Here is a 19,512-nt window from a genome sequence, read left to right as displayed (position 1 = left end):
GGCAGGCCCCATTTAAATTTCTTCAGAAATTTTCTAGTTACATCTTAATCATGTCCCTGGTCTAAAAACCAGTGTGATTTGTTTTCATACAGCTAATGGCTGTGTTTTCTGCATTTTAAATGTCTTTTCTGAAAATTGAAACTAAAATGTCAAAATAAAAATATGTGACTAAAACCAATTTTATTGTCTTTGAAGTCTCATATTTATTTTATATGTTTCACACCTCATTTTGTTCTAGTCAGATATGAGATGCAATTAAAAAAAATAGCGTTTGTTCCTTTTTGGCATAAAACGTGTTTGAATTTACTATGTCATGTTCAACATGTTTTTCATGTTTGTCTTTCTTAGACCTTTCTGAAACTCTGCAGAAAACCTTAAACATATGAAAATGAATAGAAGAAGAAGTGTAAAGCAGTAGTCACAAGAGGAGGAAGAAGTCCAACTACCAGGTTCATTACCTATGGAAGTGGGTGTAAAGTGTGACATTGTGGGCATGAGGATAAGGGACGGACCTTCTCCTCCCAGAATTCCCTCCGCGTATTAGGATATAGGAGTTAAAGAGCTTCTAATGGGATCTGGATGCTGTCGTGTTTACCATGGCCCCCCTTTGCACGCCCACTGCATTGTGGAAGTTTCTGGGCTTAGGGATGCCACAAAGGGCTGAGTGAAGGGACAGATGGAGGTCTCTTTGGAAGAAGGAACAGAAAAAACACAGGCAAGGTAGGAGGGTCAGGGTGTCTGAGAAAGCAGGCAGTCAGAATGCCCAACTGCAGACGTGGGTGAACATTAATGGTGAAGGAGGGTGAGGGGGGAAACTTAATCAGGACTTTAGTTGTATTTTTGAATGCAGTTCAGCTCAAGTTGTCTGAATTATTGGTCTACCCCCCTTTATAGTCGTGGCTTATGTGTGTCACATTACCTTTGTATATTTAAAATGGGTTGGCTTGCTGTTCACGGTTGCACTTAATTGAACAAATTCGAGGAGCAAAAATAATTTGGGGGAGAATTTACCACTAGATACAGAGTTGTTTGCATATTCACTGATATAATTTATCCTCAAATTCTGATGTGAATCGGTTTTCACAATGGTCCTCGAGACATTAAAATGTTAATGTTATTTGTTAATGTATACAGGGGTCAGGGGCAGGGGGCTGATGGATGCTGATGAGGATTGTGGACAAGAGCTGGAGGAGGGTCGAGGGAGGTCCGAGTGGCAGAAGCAACAGATGGGGCCTGATGCAAAGCTCGGCATGTGAAGTTTCTGTTGGTAACATCTGTCTGTCCATCTGTTACATTTTGTTGTTTACAGTTTGTGCTGCTGAAACTTGGTAATTAGGAATCTGCACTTGAGGTTCTCAATGCAATCCTTTCCACAGTGAGTTTTAGAATAGAGAATGGCAAAAATGTGTGTGTCCTCCAGTTAATTTGATAAGTTTGAAGTTACTGAAGCTAATTTCAGCACATCGGCTCAGCTCAACGGTACTTGGAAGGGATTTAGGTATCATTTTACAGCTAACACATTACCTGCAAGCCAAGCACCTTGGCCTTTGCTTCAAATAAGTATGACTCAAAATTGAAGTGGATTTCAAAATAATACAAGAACCTCAGAGTCAAGACTGAAGCAGACAATAACATTACACAAAATTATTTGCTAATCTTTGTATTCAATAAGTGTCCTAATTACTCTTAGCAAAAAAAACCCAACTAGTTTTAAAGTATTTTTCTGTGAGGACAGATAAACGGATTGACAAAGTGAAGCCGTTTACAATGGAATCAAAAGTGTACACAGAGTAAGAATTCCTAGTTTGCACAATATATAGGTCACTGATAAATGGAGAAATAATACAGAAAAGACAGAAAAAAATAGATCTCGAGCCAAATATAATTAAAAGAAAAGACAGGATCTTAGAGAGACTGCAATGAGCTTAAACAGCATCATCAGAGGAGTTGCAGGAGGGCACTGTCCAATGTTTTTGAATATCTCATGTTTTACATGAATGCTGGACTAAAAGTTTCCCAAATCTCTCAGAAGATATGAGAAACTTCTGCAAGATAGAGATGGCAAAATGCTACCAACTCGTCAGATACTGGCAAACTCTCACTAAATAAAATTGAATACTGAATTTAAGATGTTTCTTCAAGTATTATTTTCTCTTTTTTGGACTAATTTTGACTCTAGGGAGCCTTCCTATTCAGTTTTTCCACAATTGGAATTCAGTGCATTCCCTCACCACTTTTCTTAAAAAGTGTCGTCACTATATGGTAGCACTTGGGAAACAGCATTTACCGAGTTGGTGCTTGATATAAAACCACTGTCTTATTTATTTATATATATATATATATATATATATATATATATATATATATATATAAGCCCTAGGGCTTGTTCCTATTAAAGAAACAGGTGGGAACCATTCCCATAGATAGGCACATCCATCACATTTGTGCTTCTCTGTAATCTTTGTTCTTTTACTGGAGAACACAAAAGGCATGGACTGACACTACATTCATCAGAGCATAAGCCCCTGATGAAGCTTACTTATATGCATTCTTCCCTTTTGGAAACCACACACCAACAGTTTGAAGGTTTTAGAATAACTGCCGCTTTCAATCTGCAAAGTCAAACTTTGACATAAAAAAAAAAAAAAATGCTGAAAAAAAGTGTTTCACAACAGAATTAGGAAGATTCCTGAGTCCAGTGCATCAGTTTCATTAGAACTGTTACATCACCCAGGGGGTATTTTACTTTTTGTCTAAAAATACTCTTCAATTTGCTCTGCTGTGAGCGGATCAAGGAGAATTAAGCAGCCAATCTGGGCTCAGTGGCCAGAGTGTTACACTAGACATTAATCCAAAACAGTGGAAGGTTGGAGAAGGAAAGACAAATTTAATCCAGAACCTCCATCCATTACATTCATTTGCAAACTCCAGAGCGAAAGGTGGTACTTTGTGCAAGTGCAGTCCAGGATTTGTTGCACAAACAGCTTTCCTGCAATTTCCCTTGGCAACGGAAACATTCTCCAGTACTTCTCCCACCCGGGTCTCCCTCACAGGGCAAGATAAGTGTCCTGGCAAGGCCTCTTAGTGTGCACTGTCCCCCAATATGTAACAGATGTTACTGGGGCAACAGTTGGTATTGGAAAGGAGGGGCTTCAGGCCATCTGTCCAGGGTCAAGGTTTGAAAGGATGTGGTAGAGATGGTGGTGTGTTCAGGAAAATGGTAAGTATTTGAGGGAAACGGGGGAATATAGCCCACATTGTACTCCTCCTCAATGTAGGCTTTCATATCAGATGACACTTGTGAGGTTTCCTATGGAGAATTCTGTGAAGCACTGTTAGACACTGATTTCATACTTAAAGCTCAAAGCCCCCACCATGTGGTCAGAGACAGTACTGCAAATGGAAACTTTATTAGTTGAAATGCATTTTCATAAGAACACTTTTTTTTCAGCATTTATACTTTATATTTATGACTAAAACCTATTATAATGTCTCCAGCTGAGATTTTAGGCGATCAAGCACTTTATCCATGTCGTCACGCAAGTACGCCATCATCTTATGAGAAATCTTCCTCTGAAGAGAAGGAAAAACCATTCATTTTCATATTCATAACCAAAAACTGCAGAAGTAACTGTCAAAGCATATTCCATTTACAGCCTCTTACAATGTAGAGCTTCAGCCTTTCACCTTCCATTTGACAGTATTCAGACACGGTCAGCTCAGTGAAGTCTGCTTTCTTCATGGATAGGAATCCACAAGCGGGTGAGCGTTTGGTGTGCTCAAACCTGACAAGAAAAACAATGTCTTAGAACAATGTGTCGATTGTTAAAGAATAGCTTCAAAAGAGACCGACAGAAAGTTTGTTTTGTTTCACAAGTTCTCTCTTCTTTGTTGCTGGATGATTTTGTCAGGTAGTTAAATGGTATACAGTTAAATCAATTAAATATCTGCATTCAGTTTGGTTGATTTTGACCCAAAATCCCCTGCTGTTCATCCCCAACTTACTTCCTCACCATTCTTCTCCAGGAGCCAAGTTGCTCATTCATTATTCCAGTGTTTTCAGGCCAAGATGCAAGTAAACCAACCCTCTTTAAGAAGTGACCTCCCAAATATTTTGAGGTCACTTTGCTTTAACATAACCATCACATTTTGTAACTGAAGAGTCATTTTCCCCAGCTGTCTTGAATATTCTGAAAGGGGCTTCATCTGAGAAGATGACTTTACCTCCGTTTTCTGCCATCCAATCATGACTAATGCTTCCTGCTCTGTTCTTCCATAGAAAAGAGTTCATTTTTAGATGGGTTGAAACAAAAGAGCAATAAGTTTTAGTGCTTGATTAAATTTTCATAAGTTTACATCCATTTGGAACATTTCATGTGATCACTCATCTAAAACTAAGTTACAGAACCACAGCAATTAAGTTTATGTAAAAGACAAGAGCTCTGTCACTCTTATCTTCTGCAGCCAGGATTGTAGATTTATAAGACTGCAGGATGATGTACTTCCTCCTCACCATGGATCATCATCAGGTTCCCAGCCCTCGAGTTCGATCAGACAGAAGAAACAGCAGGCGACGTCTGGTTCATTGTCACTGGGGCAGTGGACAAAACCAGCTTTAGCCATCTGAACAAAAAAAAAAAGAACAAAAAAAAAAGGCTGAAATCATACTTCAAACAACATTAAGAAAAAAACTAAAATAAATAAGAGGTGCATCCGGATTAGTTTTTATGGGGATAAAGCAATAATTCCCCTTTGAACCAGTGAGGTTGCATGACAGAACATTACTCATGAAGTCAAGTGTCGGCAGCTCATCAATCATGCTATGAGCCGGGTGGGCGAAGGGAAGCGTCTGAAACTTGCACCTGCTGAGCTATAAATCAGTTGCTGTAAATGACTTGGATCAAAGGACATAATCATATTATTGGATTTGGCAGGATTTTTTTTTCTTAAATCCAACCTCCAATACACAGCCTAGAAGTTGTGTACTGGAAATGAACACAACTTCCAGGTTAAATGTTTTTTTTTTTTAATTTTTTTATTTCATAGTTCAACATTTTAAGGCATCTGTAATTATTTTCCACCCAAAGTCAGTGGGTGGAGTAAACACTGATTGGTTTGCAGTTGAGTTGATGTCAACTAAACTTTTGCAACCCGTCTAATGATCCTTTCATGAAATTGTGAATTAAACTATTGACAAGATAACTGTATACATTTTCCATCTGATGAATTCACTAAAATGTTATTTAATCACATGAGTATTTTCTAAACTTTTTAATTGTCCCAAGTGGTAAGGGATTAAACCACTGATCATCTGTGTTGCATGAGCAAAATTTACTACGTCTATTGAACATCTAAAAGTACCAACAGTAACTGCTTTTGCTAATATTTTGCTAAGTAAATTTCCATTTGTAAGTGTGACATGGTCCCCTTGTAGTAATCATCAAACTCTGTTTTTTTTCCATTCTTAGATAAATACAAAGAGCTACCAACTAATATTTCCAATATTATTGGGTTTTTTTTTTATAAGGATTAAGACATCCCATCCAGATCAGTCTGAAAAAACCAAGACCTTCCTACCTTTTCAGGTGTGCAGTTGCATTCCTCTCTAAACGGCCAGTCTCTAAAACTCTGCTCCCGCAGATCATGGCTGTACATTTTGTCAAACGTCATATACCTGGTCGTCAGCACATCTACACTTTCCATTATTCCAGCAGTACAAGGCTCAGTCCAACATAGAATTAACTCCCAAAGTAAGGAGTATTGTGTAGATCTTGCTCAAGCTGCCCTCCACAGCTCCACAGATGTTTTCAATTTTGGCCTCAATGAGAGCAGAGAAAACAAGATTCACTCTGCTTCTTAGGCCTTAATGCTTGTAAAGTTTTTGTGTATATATGTCCTTAACATTTGTGACATATATACATTTGAGCTTGACAAATAAAAGATGCCGTTTCAGTTCACTTTTGTATGTTTTGGGAGAAATGTGTGTGTGTCTGAACAATTGATTTATTAGTTACTTCATCCCACCTGCATGGAATTCAAAGAGCTGAGTTGTTAATACATTGGGCCACTTCTAAAGGCAGTTGGTTACAGTCAACAAGACTAAAAACAAATAAGATCTTTTTTTTTAGCTTTTCATTTGCAAAGACATGGATTATAGACATGGATGCTTCTTTTTCCACTTCACAATATATCACAATACATTGAAGTTTGTGGTACCAGCGTGACGTAAAAAAGATCTATGGGGTATGAATGCTTTTGCAAAGGACTTTATACTTTCTGAAATGGACTTGTCAGGCATGAGCTGCAATTTCCAAATGCTGCTAAAACAACTGCAGGATAAATATTTACACAAAATCCAAACAGCGAGTCATTCAACTGTTTTCAGTGTAAGCTTTTACAAGCCTGTTTATTGCTGTGAGAAATGGTGATGACCCGTTCTGCAGCGAGTCTCTGTAACACGACCCATTAGACCTCTGAGTGCTGAAATGTGCTTACAGCTGTGCAACGGTGTCCTATCCACCGCCTCGCCTCCCAGACTGCAGAGGAGCCGAGACACAGCATGGCTGCAGCATAAGGAACAGGGTTGGTGGTTTAATGCCTTCCTTTACTCTCACAGGTGATGCTGTGTAGGGCTGAGCTGAGCAGCCGGTTTAGAGTTTGGTCGTCAGGTCAGAGGCCTCCCTGCGTTTTGGACCTCGTGGAAGGTAGCGCTCACCTATGAATTCCTGCATCTCTGTGTCACGGCATTTTTCCATAGGTCTCTCCGTGTTATTCTTGTTTTTCGAACTTTGTGTGAGGCAAACATGTTTATGAGATCTAAGATTTTTGAACCTCTAGACTTGCTTTCATTTTGTCCTTCATGTGATGAAAAAAAGGTGATTTTTACAACATTCGAACTGCTAGAGATTCTGTCACAGATCATACCTGCGCAGTTTTCTATTTATCTCCTCACGATTTTCTTTCTCGTTCCCTCACAGACGTTTGATATCCGGTCCTTGGAGCCTCCCTGCTTCTGCATTAAACAATCTTCTGACATAACTGCCCTCACCTATTAAGGTCTACTAAGATAAGCTGCTGGAATCTCCTGCACAGGGTTTGTTTTCACACAGAGTCGACACTGAGGGGGAGGGAGAGAATGAAGGGAGGAGGTACGATGCAGAGAGGTGGATGGGAGGTGACAGAAGCTATGTGTATGCCGTCTCTACGTCCACATGTCCCCTTGGACAGCCATCATACCTGCCGTTTGCATGTGCCGATCTGGAAACCTTTAATATCCATGAGGACTTGAGCTTTCTTCTTTCGTTTGTAGAGGCCCACACAGTTTTGCTGGTGGGCAGGGATTTATAAACGTTCACCAGCTTTTCCTTGCAAGGACTGGACATTTGATTAAGTCACAGAGGACCGGGGGATCAAAGGTGTAGCCAATGTGGAGCACAGGTAAGAGATGAACTCCGTCAGCTTCCAGTGCTTGTGTGTGTGTCTCCATTACAATTCACATTTTTTTTTCTCTCTGAGGAGTTTTCTTTACTTAAAAAAAAAAAAAATCAAGTTTTGAACGGCAAAATCTTTTCGACGGGGCAAAAATTCTCCTGTTCAGACAGGACTCAGAACATTTTGTGTTGACAAGATAATATGCCTGAAGTCCTGGCCATATTATTGGCACACCTGGTAAATATGTGTTGAAAGGACTGAAGAGAATTAATCTTTTAATGAAAGAGCAGACACACTAGTATAATTGTTTGTTTTTTTTCAAAATTGTGCTTCCCAGAAGCACTTGATTTTGATTTGCCACTGATAACACCTCTAGACTGTAGCAGACATTTATTTTTCCATTGTGAGATCAGAGAAAATTTCTGAAGCTAACTGGAAGAATTACCAAGTTTCCATAATAAGCATAAGAAGCATACCAGAAAAAAAAAAAAAAAAAAAACCTTCTACCCTCACAAATATAAATCTGTGGGGGCACTTTGATTGGTCTGACAAGACAAAGATTGGACTTTTGTGAATAAAAGCTCCAGATGGGAGTGAATGAAAATAAATAATGAATATTTGGAAAAGTTCATCATGGTCATTGTTAGGTAAGGTGTTGGATCTGTGATGCTTTGGGCCTGTATGTCTGAAAAAGGCCTCTGCAATCTTTCTAAAGTGCACAGCTTCATAAACTCCTTAACTTATCAGAGCATTTTAAATAATAATCTCATAGCATCTGTGAGAAAACTAAAAGGTTTCAATAACAGGATCCAAATCAGCTAGCCAAATGAAGATGAAAATGTGAAAACAAACACAGAATCAAGCTTTTTCCATGGTCAGGTCAGTTTTCAGCCCGAGATTCTTTCAAAGAGCTGAAGGGTGAGGTGAGGAGAAAAATAAAGAAATGGATCTCTGAGTGGCCTAGAGAAGCTTAGAAAGAGAAATGTCGTTGCTGTTCGGTCAAATGCTGAAATGCGATAGAAGACTAAGTGCAGCCCAAATAGCAAAAGGGGGTTGTATTAATGTTAGGGTTTAAATAACTGTGCCATCAGTGATTTTGAAAAGTACCAGCATGCTGAGTCAGTCTCATTCATCTATATTATAGCTTTAACTAATATTTTGTTTTCTAATCACATAGAATTAACTAATGTGTGGTCTGAGGAAAGTCTGAAAGAATACAGACTAAAGTATGACGCAAGGAAAATGCTGATTCTGGTTTTCACTCAGGTGAGGAATGTCAGAGCTTTAAAAATAGGTTGAGATTTGGAGAGCAAAAGAAATGCGTTCATTGTCTTCATAAATGCTCTCACAAACTAAAATAAAGCGTCACCTTAGAACATAAATGTTACATTTACTTTAGCTAACTTTCCATGAGTTGCAATCAAAAATGTTTGAATTATATGAGCGATTTTGCACTAAATGTGTGATGTGAGTACGTCTAGAAAGAAGGACATGCTGTCCACCAGCGGTGGTGTAAAAATGTCAGGGGTGTGTGAGAATGTGACGGTCAACATCTACATTCTCCATCTCTGCAGGCAAGTGTGGATTCACAAGTCAGCCAAAACCTCCTGGGCTCACATATCAGCATATCCTGGGAAATCCCTAACTCTCCCTACCTGTCTTCATGACTTAAGGTTTACAGTGAGGAGAAATTTTATTCAAGAAAAATATAAATCCACTCAGACGAGCAATGAAACTAAGCTAATAAATGAAGGGATATAAATGAAGCATGTATGATGTATTAGAATCTTGGGTTTTTTGAGTTTGTTTTGGGTTTTGTTATTCATGATCTTCAGTTCTTATCTCTATTAATTCTGCTTTGTTTCTTCTTTTCACTCCAGTTCCTTGTTAGTGATTCTAATTATGCTTATTTGTTGTGTCTAGTCCTTTCTTAGCTGTTCTGGTTTATTTATGTTTCTTTGTTTTGTTATTTTTTTAGATTCATTTCCTTCCAATCAGTTTGCCAATCAGGTCTATTGTTCCAGCATTCACTCTCAGTATTTAATCACAACACTTTCATTCACTCCTGGCTCGTTACTCGTTGTGTTTTCTTGCTGGTATTTCCCCATGATCTATATTTTTGTTCTGCTCTGAATCCCTGTGTTCCCTGTGATTTTTCTAAGTTTTCAGTTTTATCATTAAAGGACATTCAGTATGATCCATACTTCCAGCTTCTGTTTGCATTTTGGTTCACCCTACGAACACTGCATGACAGGATGATTCTCCAAATTGCTGTGAATGTTCTCAGACCTGCAAACCTCAGAGAGTCAATATCCACTTCAGTACCATTCAACAATGCTGAACATGTTTGCACTGGGTAGATTTGAATTGTCAGATTTGTTCTTTGTAAATTGAGGAACATCATACCACTTTTTGCAGTGACAGATTTCTTTGTTGTCCAAATTTTCCTTTTTGAATCCCAACCAAGCAGTCACATCTTCAGCACCACAGTCATTTATTCCTGAGGAAAAGCTGAACACGGATGCAAACGTTCAACCTGCTGACTGTGTTTCCGGCACATTTCCACACCTGATCAATAGTCTAAATTTAGTGGGACGATTATCCCTCACTGTGGCAAACTGATATGTCTGTCAGACTTACAGATTCAAGCCAGTTCAAGGGGATTGGAGAGCTGCTTGTTTTCATGCAGAGCCGAGTTACATGTTGCTTGTTCAGCTGACCTTTGACCTTCATGGGCAACCTCTAAATTCATCACAGCAGTGCCAAGAGGCACCCAATGCATAATATATGGTCATAGTGCAGACTATGTGTCAGTGTACTATTTAAGAAGAGAAATGAACTGAGAAACATTTGTGGAAAGTCACAATCTTCGGATGTGTAGCTGCTGATATATGAGCAGAATCTATGTTGCGATTCCTCAGAGAATTCAATCTGCTGCGTGGAAGTAAGTTAAAACATGTCTTTTGACCTTTAGAGAATGTACATTTAGCCTGTTTCCTTGACAGGAGAGACTTAATATTATATATCTTGCCTTTATTGGAAGAGTTTGCACTTTTTCCTTCAAGTTTGACGTCTCTGTGAAAGACTCTTATATGTCGGCAAGGTAATTAAAAGTCTCCCACTCTACTGATAAAAAAGAATAAAAGTTTCAGTGAGGGTAGCAGGATCTGTTAACCCACAATGGCTCATTTGCAGAGTGACTTTTCCTGCTTATAAAGGTTTTCTGACTAGGGGGCATAACCAGTGTTTTCTCATTTCTGTTGTTCCCTGTTTCCCCTTAAGAGTGTCAGCTTGACTTTGTTTACATCCTGGGATCAGTCTCACTGCTCTGTGGGAATAATTTTAGGAATCTTGGACTTCTTGAGCATAGTATTTACTCCTGTGTTGACCTGATCGGACCAACAGAGGTCAGCAAACTCCAATTCAGCTTGTAAGCACAGTGTTACACTTTGCTCGACTTTCCAGGAATAAAACTGGTGTGTAAAAATCAGTATTTTACTTCATATTAAACAATAGATACAGAGATCAGAGCTTGGTCAACAAAAATTGTTTTATAATGGCGTCTCTGTGGCACTTAAAGTCAAAATAGGCATTTCTGGAACATGACTGCGAGTGGGTGGGTGGCGAGGTGACTCATGTATCCTGCAGCTCAGGGAGAAATTTAGACAAATGACAGCTAACAACTCTGATAAAATTTCACCACCACACACGAATGTGGACAACAGCATAGGATCTACAGAGTATCGTGGGTGTTTCAAAAACTCTAGGTAATTCAGTTGTTCTTCAGGTCAGGTGTATAATAACTCACTTCTCTTAAGCATTTTGTTTGTGTTGTTCAGGCAGGGTACTGAAATCTACACCTTCCGTGTTCGGGGATAAGCGCCTCGGTCGTTTCCGGTCTATTGAAAATGGCATTTTTTTACACTGTAGGTCAGAGGTGCCCAAAGTCGGTCCTGAGGACCGGCATCCTGCATGTTTTAGTTCTCTCCCTGGTTTAGCACACCTGCATCAAATAATGGCTCATTAGAAGGCTTAAGAAAAACACTGACATGCTGAAAAGGTTGTTACTACCACTAGGGAGAGAACTAAAACATGCAGGATGCCGGACCTAGAGGACCAGCTTTGGGCACCCCTGCTATAGGTGCTCGCAGGGCTTGCCCAAGGTGACCATTAATGATGCACATTGACCCGAAGCCCCAACAAGTAAGCTGGAGAAAGGTTTTAAGATGTACGTCTCGTTATACATTCACAGATACCAAGGTGAGTTTAACCATCTTTAAACTTTGTGGCTAACATTAATTTTAGCTTATAATAGTAGGCAATATTCTCGGGCATTTTTCTTGTAAAAATTGTGCTATTATCTAAACATTTTTAATCAATTCTAACAGACAATGTTTTTTCCTTAATTTGTACTTATTTTCAAGTATATTATATGTGTTTATTGTCGTTAGTGTCAAACAGAGACCAAGTAACGAGGGGTTGGTGGGGAGGCTTTTTGCTTCGAAGCACGACGAAGCACAACAAGCCCCATAGCTTAAAAGTAGAGCAGCTCTGGTGTCAGAGTTCCAGTTCAGCTGACTGTTCAGGTTCAAAGTCGCTGCTTTTAGAAAAAATGGACGTTTTCCTTAAGGTCTCAGTGTTATTTAGTTTTATTACCATCGCATGTTTCTTGTGAAGAGCTCGAATAGGACAGTGTTTACAGCGGTGTGTGCAGGCGGAGCAGTTGCTCGGCTGTCTGGCTCTGGTATGCTGGTCGTTCCCATATTCTCCTCGCTCTTTCAGACTGAATACAGAAGTGATTGCATGGAAATAACACATGGACGGCTACTTTATTTACCACCCGTCTCCCTCCGTAGTTTTAGGCTGAAGAAGCTGATCCGGAGTGAAGTGAAGGCTGCAAAGTTTGCTGTGCGGCGTTAGTTTTAACAGGTAGCAACGAATATTTACAAGCCACCGTCTTCTTAATTCAGGGTCCATGAAAACTTAAAAGCCCATTATATTAGGAAGACAACAATGTTCGTAGTATTGCTGTGCGTCTGAAATACGACTTTGTATTTTCTAGCTGTCATGGGAACTCAAAGTGGAAAGAAACCCCTATTTCGCTCATGCAGACGTGAAGTCAGCGCCGTACGTGCAAAGAGCTCATTGAGAAAGAGAATAAAAATGAATAGACACATAAATCTATTTTATGTGTTAATAGCTGTTTCCTCAGTTATTTAAAGAACTGAGGAAACATATTTCTATATTGAGAAAATTCAGAAATGGTACAAATATCTAAAACTTTTAAAACGTATCCCAGGAGTCTGCAGTCTTAATGAGTCATTTTTGCTCTCAGTAAAATAAAACACGTTTAGAGCCACAAATATCACATGACCTTTATAACTGTTTATCATTTTTTGATAAATAGATGCTATAGATTTTTAAAGAACCACTATTATGGAAGAGAAAAACCTCTAAAACTTTAGTAAAAATAAAATTGTATGGGATAAAAATGTATCGTATGTATAAACGATGTATAAAAAGTATATAGCTTCCAACTTAAAGTAGAAAAAGTTAATCCAGAAAAAAATTATTGCTACTTTTATTGACATTATGTTGTGAAAATCCAATTATTCCATGATAAAACTGCTCTTAAATCTAAATTACCTGGTTCTTAGTCAAAGCTATTGAAAGTGATTGTGGAAGGTTGGAGAACCCTGACATAAACCATATAAAAATAAAAAATAATGTAGAATATTTGTAATAATAAACAATGCTATTGGATTTTGAACAGTATTTGCCTCGAAATAAATTTATTATTACCTGTTTCATTATATGGTAGTAGTACACCTTCTTTACTTGATCTCAGTTCATTCATCTACCAACTTCTTGCTCCTCTACCTACCCAGTCGTCTCATCTGTCCCCTCCCCAGTGACCCTCACCCTTCCCCTGTCCCTTGACTTTCCTCCCCTGCGTTTTCCTTGCCCGGTTTTCTTGCCTATGGATGATACAGGATACCCATGCTCCAATTTCACCCTCTCATCATGACATCCATTAAAGTGGCACTCAGTCCTGGGCCCCTGTTGGCCTGACAGCACATTAGCCCTCGGCCCATTGAACGCCAACAAGGACCAGCTCTGAATTATTGATACCAACACAACTAATGAAGAAACCCTATCTCAGCTCTTTTTATGTCTCTCTTTGTCACACACACACACACACCCTCCCCCCCCAGCCCCCCACACACACACAGGTTGAATGCCCAGAGAAACATACACACACAATTTTATTGATGTTAACTATCATTCCACCTGCTTGTAACCCATTTTGAGAAACATATTCTCAGTGGTCAGTCCTGTTCCTGCAGAACACAGAGTGTTTGGGTTCATCCAAGACCTGAATTCCTGTTCTTTTCAACAAATTGTTTGCTCGGTTGCCCGAAATGCTGGTGAGGGACTCTGTTGATATGTTTCTCTTTGATTCTAGGTGATATTTGCATATATATCTGCAGGTGCTTTCTTTCTTGGAGCTTCTTGTCATAGGATTTTATACAGTCTCTGATAAGCGTGAGTGGGTGTTTGTGGCATTAAAATGTGCCTCTGTTTACCTACAAAGTCATACAGCATCTTTCAAAACAATTTAAGCCCCTTGAATCCTTTTACATTTTGTCACATTGGAGCCAAGCATTGAATTTCATGTGAAGAACTAACACAAATTTGTGCATAATTGTCAAGTGCAAGGAAAATGATGTATGGTTTTCAAAATGTTTTCTCAGTAAGAAGCATTTCAATCATTGACATTCACATTTTGCTGCAATGATTAGGGTTGTTGATCTGATATAAGGTGAACATCTGCCCCAGTCTCATGTCTTCTTGAGCTTCTATCACAGTAATGACTGTAGTTAGGAGGATGTGTCATAATGTTTAAGATTTGTTCCCGGTTTAACACTCCTGAATGAAATGACGGAATATTTCCAAGCCTTTGTAGATTTTGTGTCCGCTGCGTTGGAGCAGGGACCAAAATGAGAACTGCAACTCACTGATGCTTCAGGAGCTGCCCAGCATTTAGTTTGATCAGTCTTCTGGTCAAATAACTCAGAGCGCCCTCCTGTCCATACTGAAGAATATCATCCTCCTGTATGATTCTGTAAGATCACATTTCACCCATATATGGGGTGTTCAGTATGATGTGAGGTGTTGTCTTTCCATAAAAACATGTTGTTTTGCAAGAGAAGGTCCACCAAAATTAGTTTAATTCTGCCTGACTAGAGGGTCTTCTTCCATATGCTTGCAAGATGTCTTGTGGTTTCTTTACAGGAACAACTTTGGAAGATTAGAGTCAGTTTCGGTGCCCATGTCTACACAAGTTTCTAATATACTTCCTTCCATTTATCCCATCATCTATGAATGATGGCATGAATATCTGCTGCCATCAAAGGTAATGCAGGACCTGGTACCTATCAGTGGTCATTGGGCAAGAGCTGGAGTTCATCATGGGGCAACATAGGCATAGATACACACACAACTAGCAATAATGTTTCTTGACTATTGGAAGAACATAAAATATCCACGTAGAAATACCCCAGGCCTCGATTCGAACCTAGGACCTTCTGGCTTAAAGGGAAATGTGCTACCAACTGCTCCACCTTGCTAATACTAGATAAGAGTTTCTCTAAAAAACAATCTCAGAATTTGTCCTTTGTCAAAAATTCCTAACAAATATGGCACTGTTTCCAGAAATGTCTTCACTCATACCAAAAAACGACCAAGGTAGATGATCTTTTAAGGTAATTCACCTGTTAAGGTGAGTTAGGTTTGCTAATTAACTTTTGCAAACCTCTGAGACACACACAGAACAGCAGGATTGATACTAAAATTTAACTACACAGGTGGACTTTTTCCTTTTTTACTTTTCGGGTGTGATGGTGGCGACGGCGGTAGGAGTTTGCCCTACAAGTGGACGCTTCAATTCTTGCTCCACCCACTTCTGTTGTGTCCCAGGGAAAGACACTTGACCCACCTTGCCTGCTGGTGTTGATCAGAAGGGCTGATGGCAGAAGCCAGTGGCAGGCTGGGCAGCTGTGGCTACAATCCAGTAGATTGCCACTTATCAGTGCATGAATGGAAATTACTGGTTTTATGTAAAGCGTCTTTGAGAACCCTTTGAGGATTGAAAAGGACTGCATAAGTCTGACATCATTTCATTATTTAATTTTCCTTTGGGACAAATAAAGTATTTCTGAATTTGAATTGAATTTGAATTTTCTAATTTGGTGATAAAGTAACTTCTATTCACTGCACTATATTTATTTCTGGGGTATCAAAGTAAAATACACTGAATGGCATAATTTCCTAAATTCTATTGACAAAAGTTTTTAAAAATCACACATCATACATTTCTTCCACTTTGCTATATATCTCATACAATTAAAACAAAACACACTAAAGTTCAAGGGGTACAAACAGATTTCCAAGGTACCATGGAGGTATGCAGCGGAGCTCCTTCACAGAGAGGTGTCAGCCCATCTCCTTAGTATTCACTCCAACATCCTTTGACTCACAGCCTCAGCCTGAGAGCGTGAGAATGGAAGTGAGAGAGTACAGTTAGAAAATAAAAAAGCAAAAAGAGAAAGCAGGACGAGGGGAGACTCCATGAACATCAGACAGCTTTCTGCTGTCGCCCCAGGCTCACGTGGTTATATCTGTTGTGTTTGCAAGCAGGCCTGCCCAAGGGGATTAGTTTTTTTGACAGTTTTGTTAAGCCTTCTCTAATGCACCGAGCTACTCGGTAACGTCGGGGCTGTGATTTTAGAAAACGTCTCTCCCACGCTGTCCTATGATTTCTCCTTCATAAAGGGGAAACTGGAAGGAGAGAGCAGTTCGGGAACATGACAGCGGACATTTTTCTGAGTGGCTTTTTAGTGTGGTGGAATTGGACCATAAAACAACTGTCTGCGAATCTCCTCTTCAATTAGTGACTGTTTTGCTGAGGTCCTGTTTAATTCTCTCCTGGGTCTGACAGCTTTCCTCTCTCTTTGTCTGCGTTTCCTTCTGGTCGTCTCTTCTTGTCTCTCCACGTCTCTTCATCCCTCTGTCAGTTTGTGTTTAGTTTAATCTCTCCCCCTCCTTTTCTGCTTCCTCCGCTCTGTCGCTTCCCATTTCATCTCTTCTTTTTTTTTGCCTGGCATCACCCCCACCCACCCACCACTCCTCTCTTCCCCCACCGCTCTCCCAGTCTGAATTCCAATCCCTCTGACAAAAGCTCAGACGATAAAATGTCTAACTTTGCTTGAAAGGGTCAGGAGATGGAAGGAGAGAAGGACAAATAAAAGGTTAATCCTTTAACAAGTCCACATAGGTGTGGAGTCAAAGGACAGAGAAAGAGGGGAGGGCAGGAGAGGGAAGAGGTGGAGAACAACAAGTGCTGTAAACAGATGTGGGAGACTGGGCTCTTATAGGGGGGTGAATGTGAAAAATGAGAGGGAGATGGCATTTTCAGTCAAGCTCCGTCTCTCCTTCATGACTTACACTCTGCATGATGACAAGTGTGTGCCGTCGCTCCCATTGGCCAAGTCTGCCACCAATCAGAGCAGAGGCATGTAAGGTGCCTTTAGGTTATACCCAGTCCCAAAAACAAGAAGCAGAGAGAAAGTGAGACTGGGAAAAGAGAGTGTGTGTGTGTGTGTGTGTGTGTGTGTGTGTGCGTGTGTGTGTGTGTGTGTGTGTGTGTGTTTTCTGTGCGAGACCAAAGCAGGTGCTGACTTTACATAGCAAGGAGGACGTTCCCCAGTTTTTTTTTTCTTCTTCTTCTTTTGAAGCCTCCTGTGAAATGGTACAGATGAAAGGAAAGTGCTTGTCAGCTGTTTGCTGGAGACCACTGCATTTCCTCTTGGCTGCTGTGGAGTAGAAGATCAGGGCTCTGTAGCCCTCCCCCTTGTGATTGGCTGTCACACTTTAGGCTCAACCCCCTTACCCCCCTCGCTCTCCTCTCTCTTTCTCCCCTTCACCGTCCTCTGCTCCTTACACTGTCCTCAGGCATACCTGAGCCACCGCTGCAGAAACACTGGACCCCCCCCTCCTCCTCATTCGCGCACTAACATATCCACACACACACACTCGCAAGAGCACCCACGCTCTCTCTGTTCCACACACACAGTCTTTCACCTGGAGAGGGCAGGCGCAAGGGACGACATGTGCAGCAGCAGCAGCAGCAGCAGTCTGTCTCCACATCCAGCACTGCCTCTCTGAGTTGCCTCTTTCCGGAGAGTGGAAGGGGGGGGGACGACAGAATTTTTTTTTTTTTTTTTTTTTTTTTTTTTTTTGAGCTTTTTGTTGTTGTCTCTCGGCGAAAGCAGGAGAGACTCGGGCAAGTGGGGGGAAACACCTGCCAACCCCAGGGGATACCAAAGGCAACACAAACCCACACAGCATGATTCTGGGTGAGTTATCTGTCTTTCTTTTTTTCAGTGCATGGGATTTTTGGTGAGGTCAGCCACTAATCCCTATTTAAACTTGGCCACCAGCAGCTCCTGATTAATGCCATGTTCTGCTCCGTCTGCTCCGCTTGGATAAACCCTTTAAAGTCATGGTCAGCGTGCGTAATTACGACAGTAGTGTGCCATTACTGAGGCAGGTGTGAGTGATGACAGTGAAGGTCAAAGTGTTTCGGAGCTGTTTGGTCACATGACCAGACATGCGTGTGGTGCCAGAGGAGGAGAGCTGACAGGGATGCTTTTGTCCAAACTTGCTGATAAGGGATGGACATTTATACAAATAGAGAGGACCACGTGGGGGAATTTCATCTCTTGAGATAATACAGCCTCTTGAAAAAAAAATAACATGACCATTTACAGGGAATGAGCCAGTCTCCAGTATGCAGGACATGTTAGTTTGCAGTTAATCTTGCACTGTTGCTTTGCTTTGAGTCAGCCTGCTAGCAGTTTCTTCTTTAGTATGCTGCTCTCATACTGGCCATGCTTGAAGGAGGGACTTCTGTGTGCATTCACACGGAGGATGAGTCCAGCTACTGTTTAAATTGGATAGATATAGGTGTTCTAGAGTATTCTCATTTGTGTATGGCCGTTTCTATGAGACTGTGTGTGAGGGGGGGACTCAGCATTGCAAACGTGTGTGTGTATGTGTGTTTGTCTGTGTTGCTATGTGCTCTGAAGGAGAGGCCACTTTGTTTTAACGCATGCCTGGGCTGATTCAGGCACCACTCTGCTTCTCTGCCCACCCGGCAGGCATGTTTTTCATGCAGACATCTTTAATGATTATAGGGAGTCGTGCAGACTCTCGGCTGTGAGGGCTGGCAGAGGTATGCATATTGAAGAGCGTGCATGTAGAGTTAGCGAAAGCTATGAAGTGTGTATATATAATATATATATATATATATATATATAAAAGTTGGGTTACCGAATTGCGCCCTGATTATTTTCTTGTTTTGCAGCTGGTCAAAAGTGAATATTTTGACTTAGCAATTAGACGAGTACTGTCTTGTTTGGGTTGCAGGTGGTAGCAGCTGCAGTAAATGATATTCGACCTGGATGTGTTAACAGCAGCAAAGCTACGCCACTTTAATGGTTTTAGCTTAAGGTAGTTATTATGCTGTCAGTTTTAACTGTTAAGGAGTCTAAGCAAAAGTCATAAAATGTGGAATTTATCTTTGCAATGAGGGCCTTTGCAGAAACACACTCAGGCTATGTTGCTTTCACTGCAGATTTTTTACAGCATATTGACCTCATTTAAATTATAATCCTGTAACTTACTGCATAACACTTTTATCTTCATGTCTAATAGCAAACCAGTGCTTATGCTGATTAGAGGGGTAGATATGAACTTTTGAAGTGAGGTTCTGGCACAGTAAGCCATAGTAAATGCAAAATGCATGTTTCAAATTATTATGTCAATTATTAAGAAAAAAACTTTTTCAAAGTCCAAATGTGAAAAAATAATTTCTGATCAAGAAAATAATTTGAATGAACCTGCCTGAAGATATGAAACAGGCAAAAAAGTTTTCATAAAGCAACACATAATTCCCCCAACCTAAAAAACATGAAGAACAGATAAAAAAAATGTCATCCAAGAAAAACCATTTGCAAG

General features: G+C 40.2%; 2 protein-coding genes across 3 annotated transcripts in view; one reads left to right on the top strand and one right to left on the bottom strand.

Annotated features, from left to right (window-relative positions):
* Positions 1–2,867: 2,867 nt before the first annotated feature.
* Positions 2,868–5,818, bottom strand: birc5b (baculoviral IAP repeat containing 5b). The gene is made up of 4 exons (XM_015037900.1): positions 5,578–5,818; positions 4,514–4,623; positions 3,665–3,785; positions 2,868–3,573 (listed from the first exon to the last, which is right to left on the bottom strand). The coding sequence occupies exons 1-4, from the start codon at positions 5,701–5,703 to the stop codon at positions 3,484–3,486; spliced, it is 447 nt and encodes a 148-aa protein (XP_014893386.1). The 5' UTR covers positions 5,704–5,818; the 3' UTR covers positions 2,868–3,483.
* Positions 5,819–6,993: 1,175 nt separating this feature from the next.
* The window catches only part of znf385a (zinc finger protein 385A), a 97,251-nt gene continuing 84,732 nt past the window's right edge, over positions 6,994–19,512 (top strand). The window contains exon 1 of one of the 2 annotated variants that reach the window (XM_015037897.1): positions 6,994–7,437. In XM_015037897.1, the coding sequence (XP_014893383.1) occupies positions 7,425–7,437 (13 nt within the window). In that variant the 5' untranslated portion in view covers positions 6,994–7,424. Of the gene's footprint in view, positions 7,438–17,122; positions 17,850–19,512 lie in introns of those variants that run through there. The other variant, XM_015037898.1, reaches the window with a different exon arrangement.

The sequence above is a fragment of the Poecilia latipinna genome, unplaced genomic scaffold (genome assembly GCF_001443285.1).
Source record: "Poecilia latipinna isolate Pla-1442-1.1 unplaced genomic scaffold, P_latipinna-1.0 Scaffold423, whole genome shotgun sequence".
NCBI classification, from domain to species: Eukaryota; Metazoa; Chordata; class Actinopteri; order Cyprinodontiformes; family Poeciliidae; genus Poecilia; species Poecilia latipinna.
The sequence above is the reverse complement of the archived record's forward strand: the minus strand, read 5'-3'. Positions and strand labels throughout refer to the sequence as shown.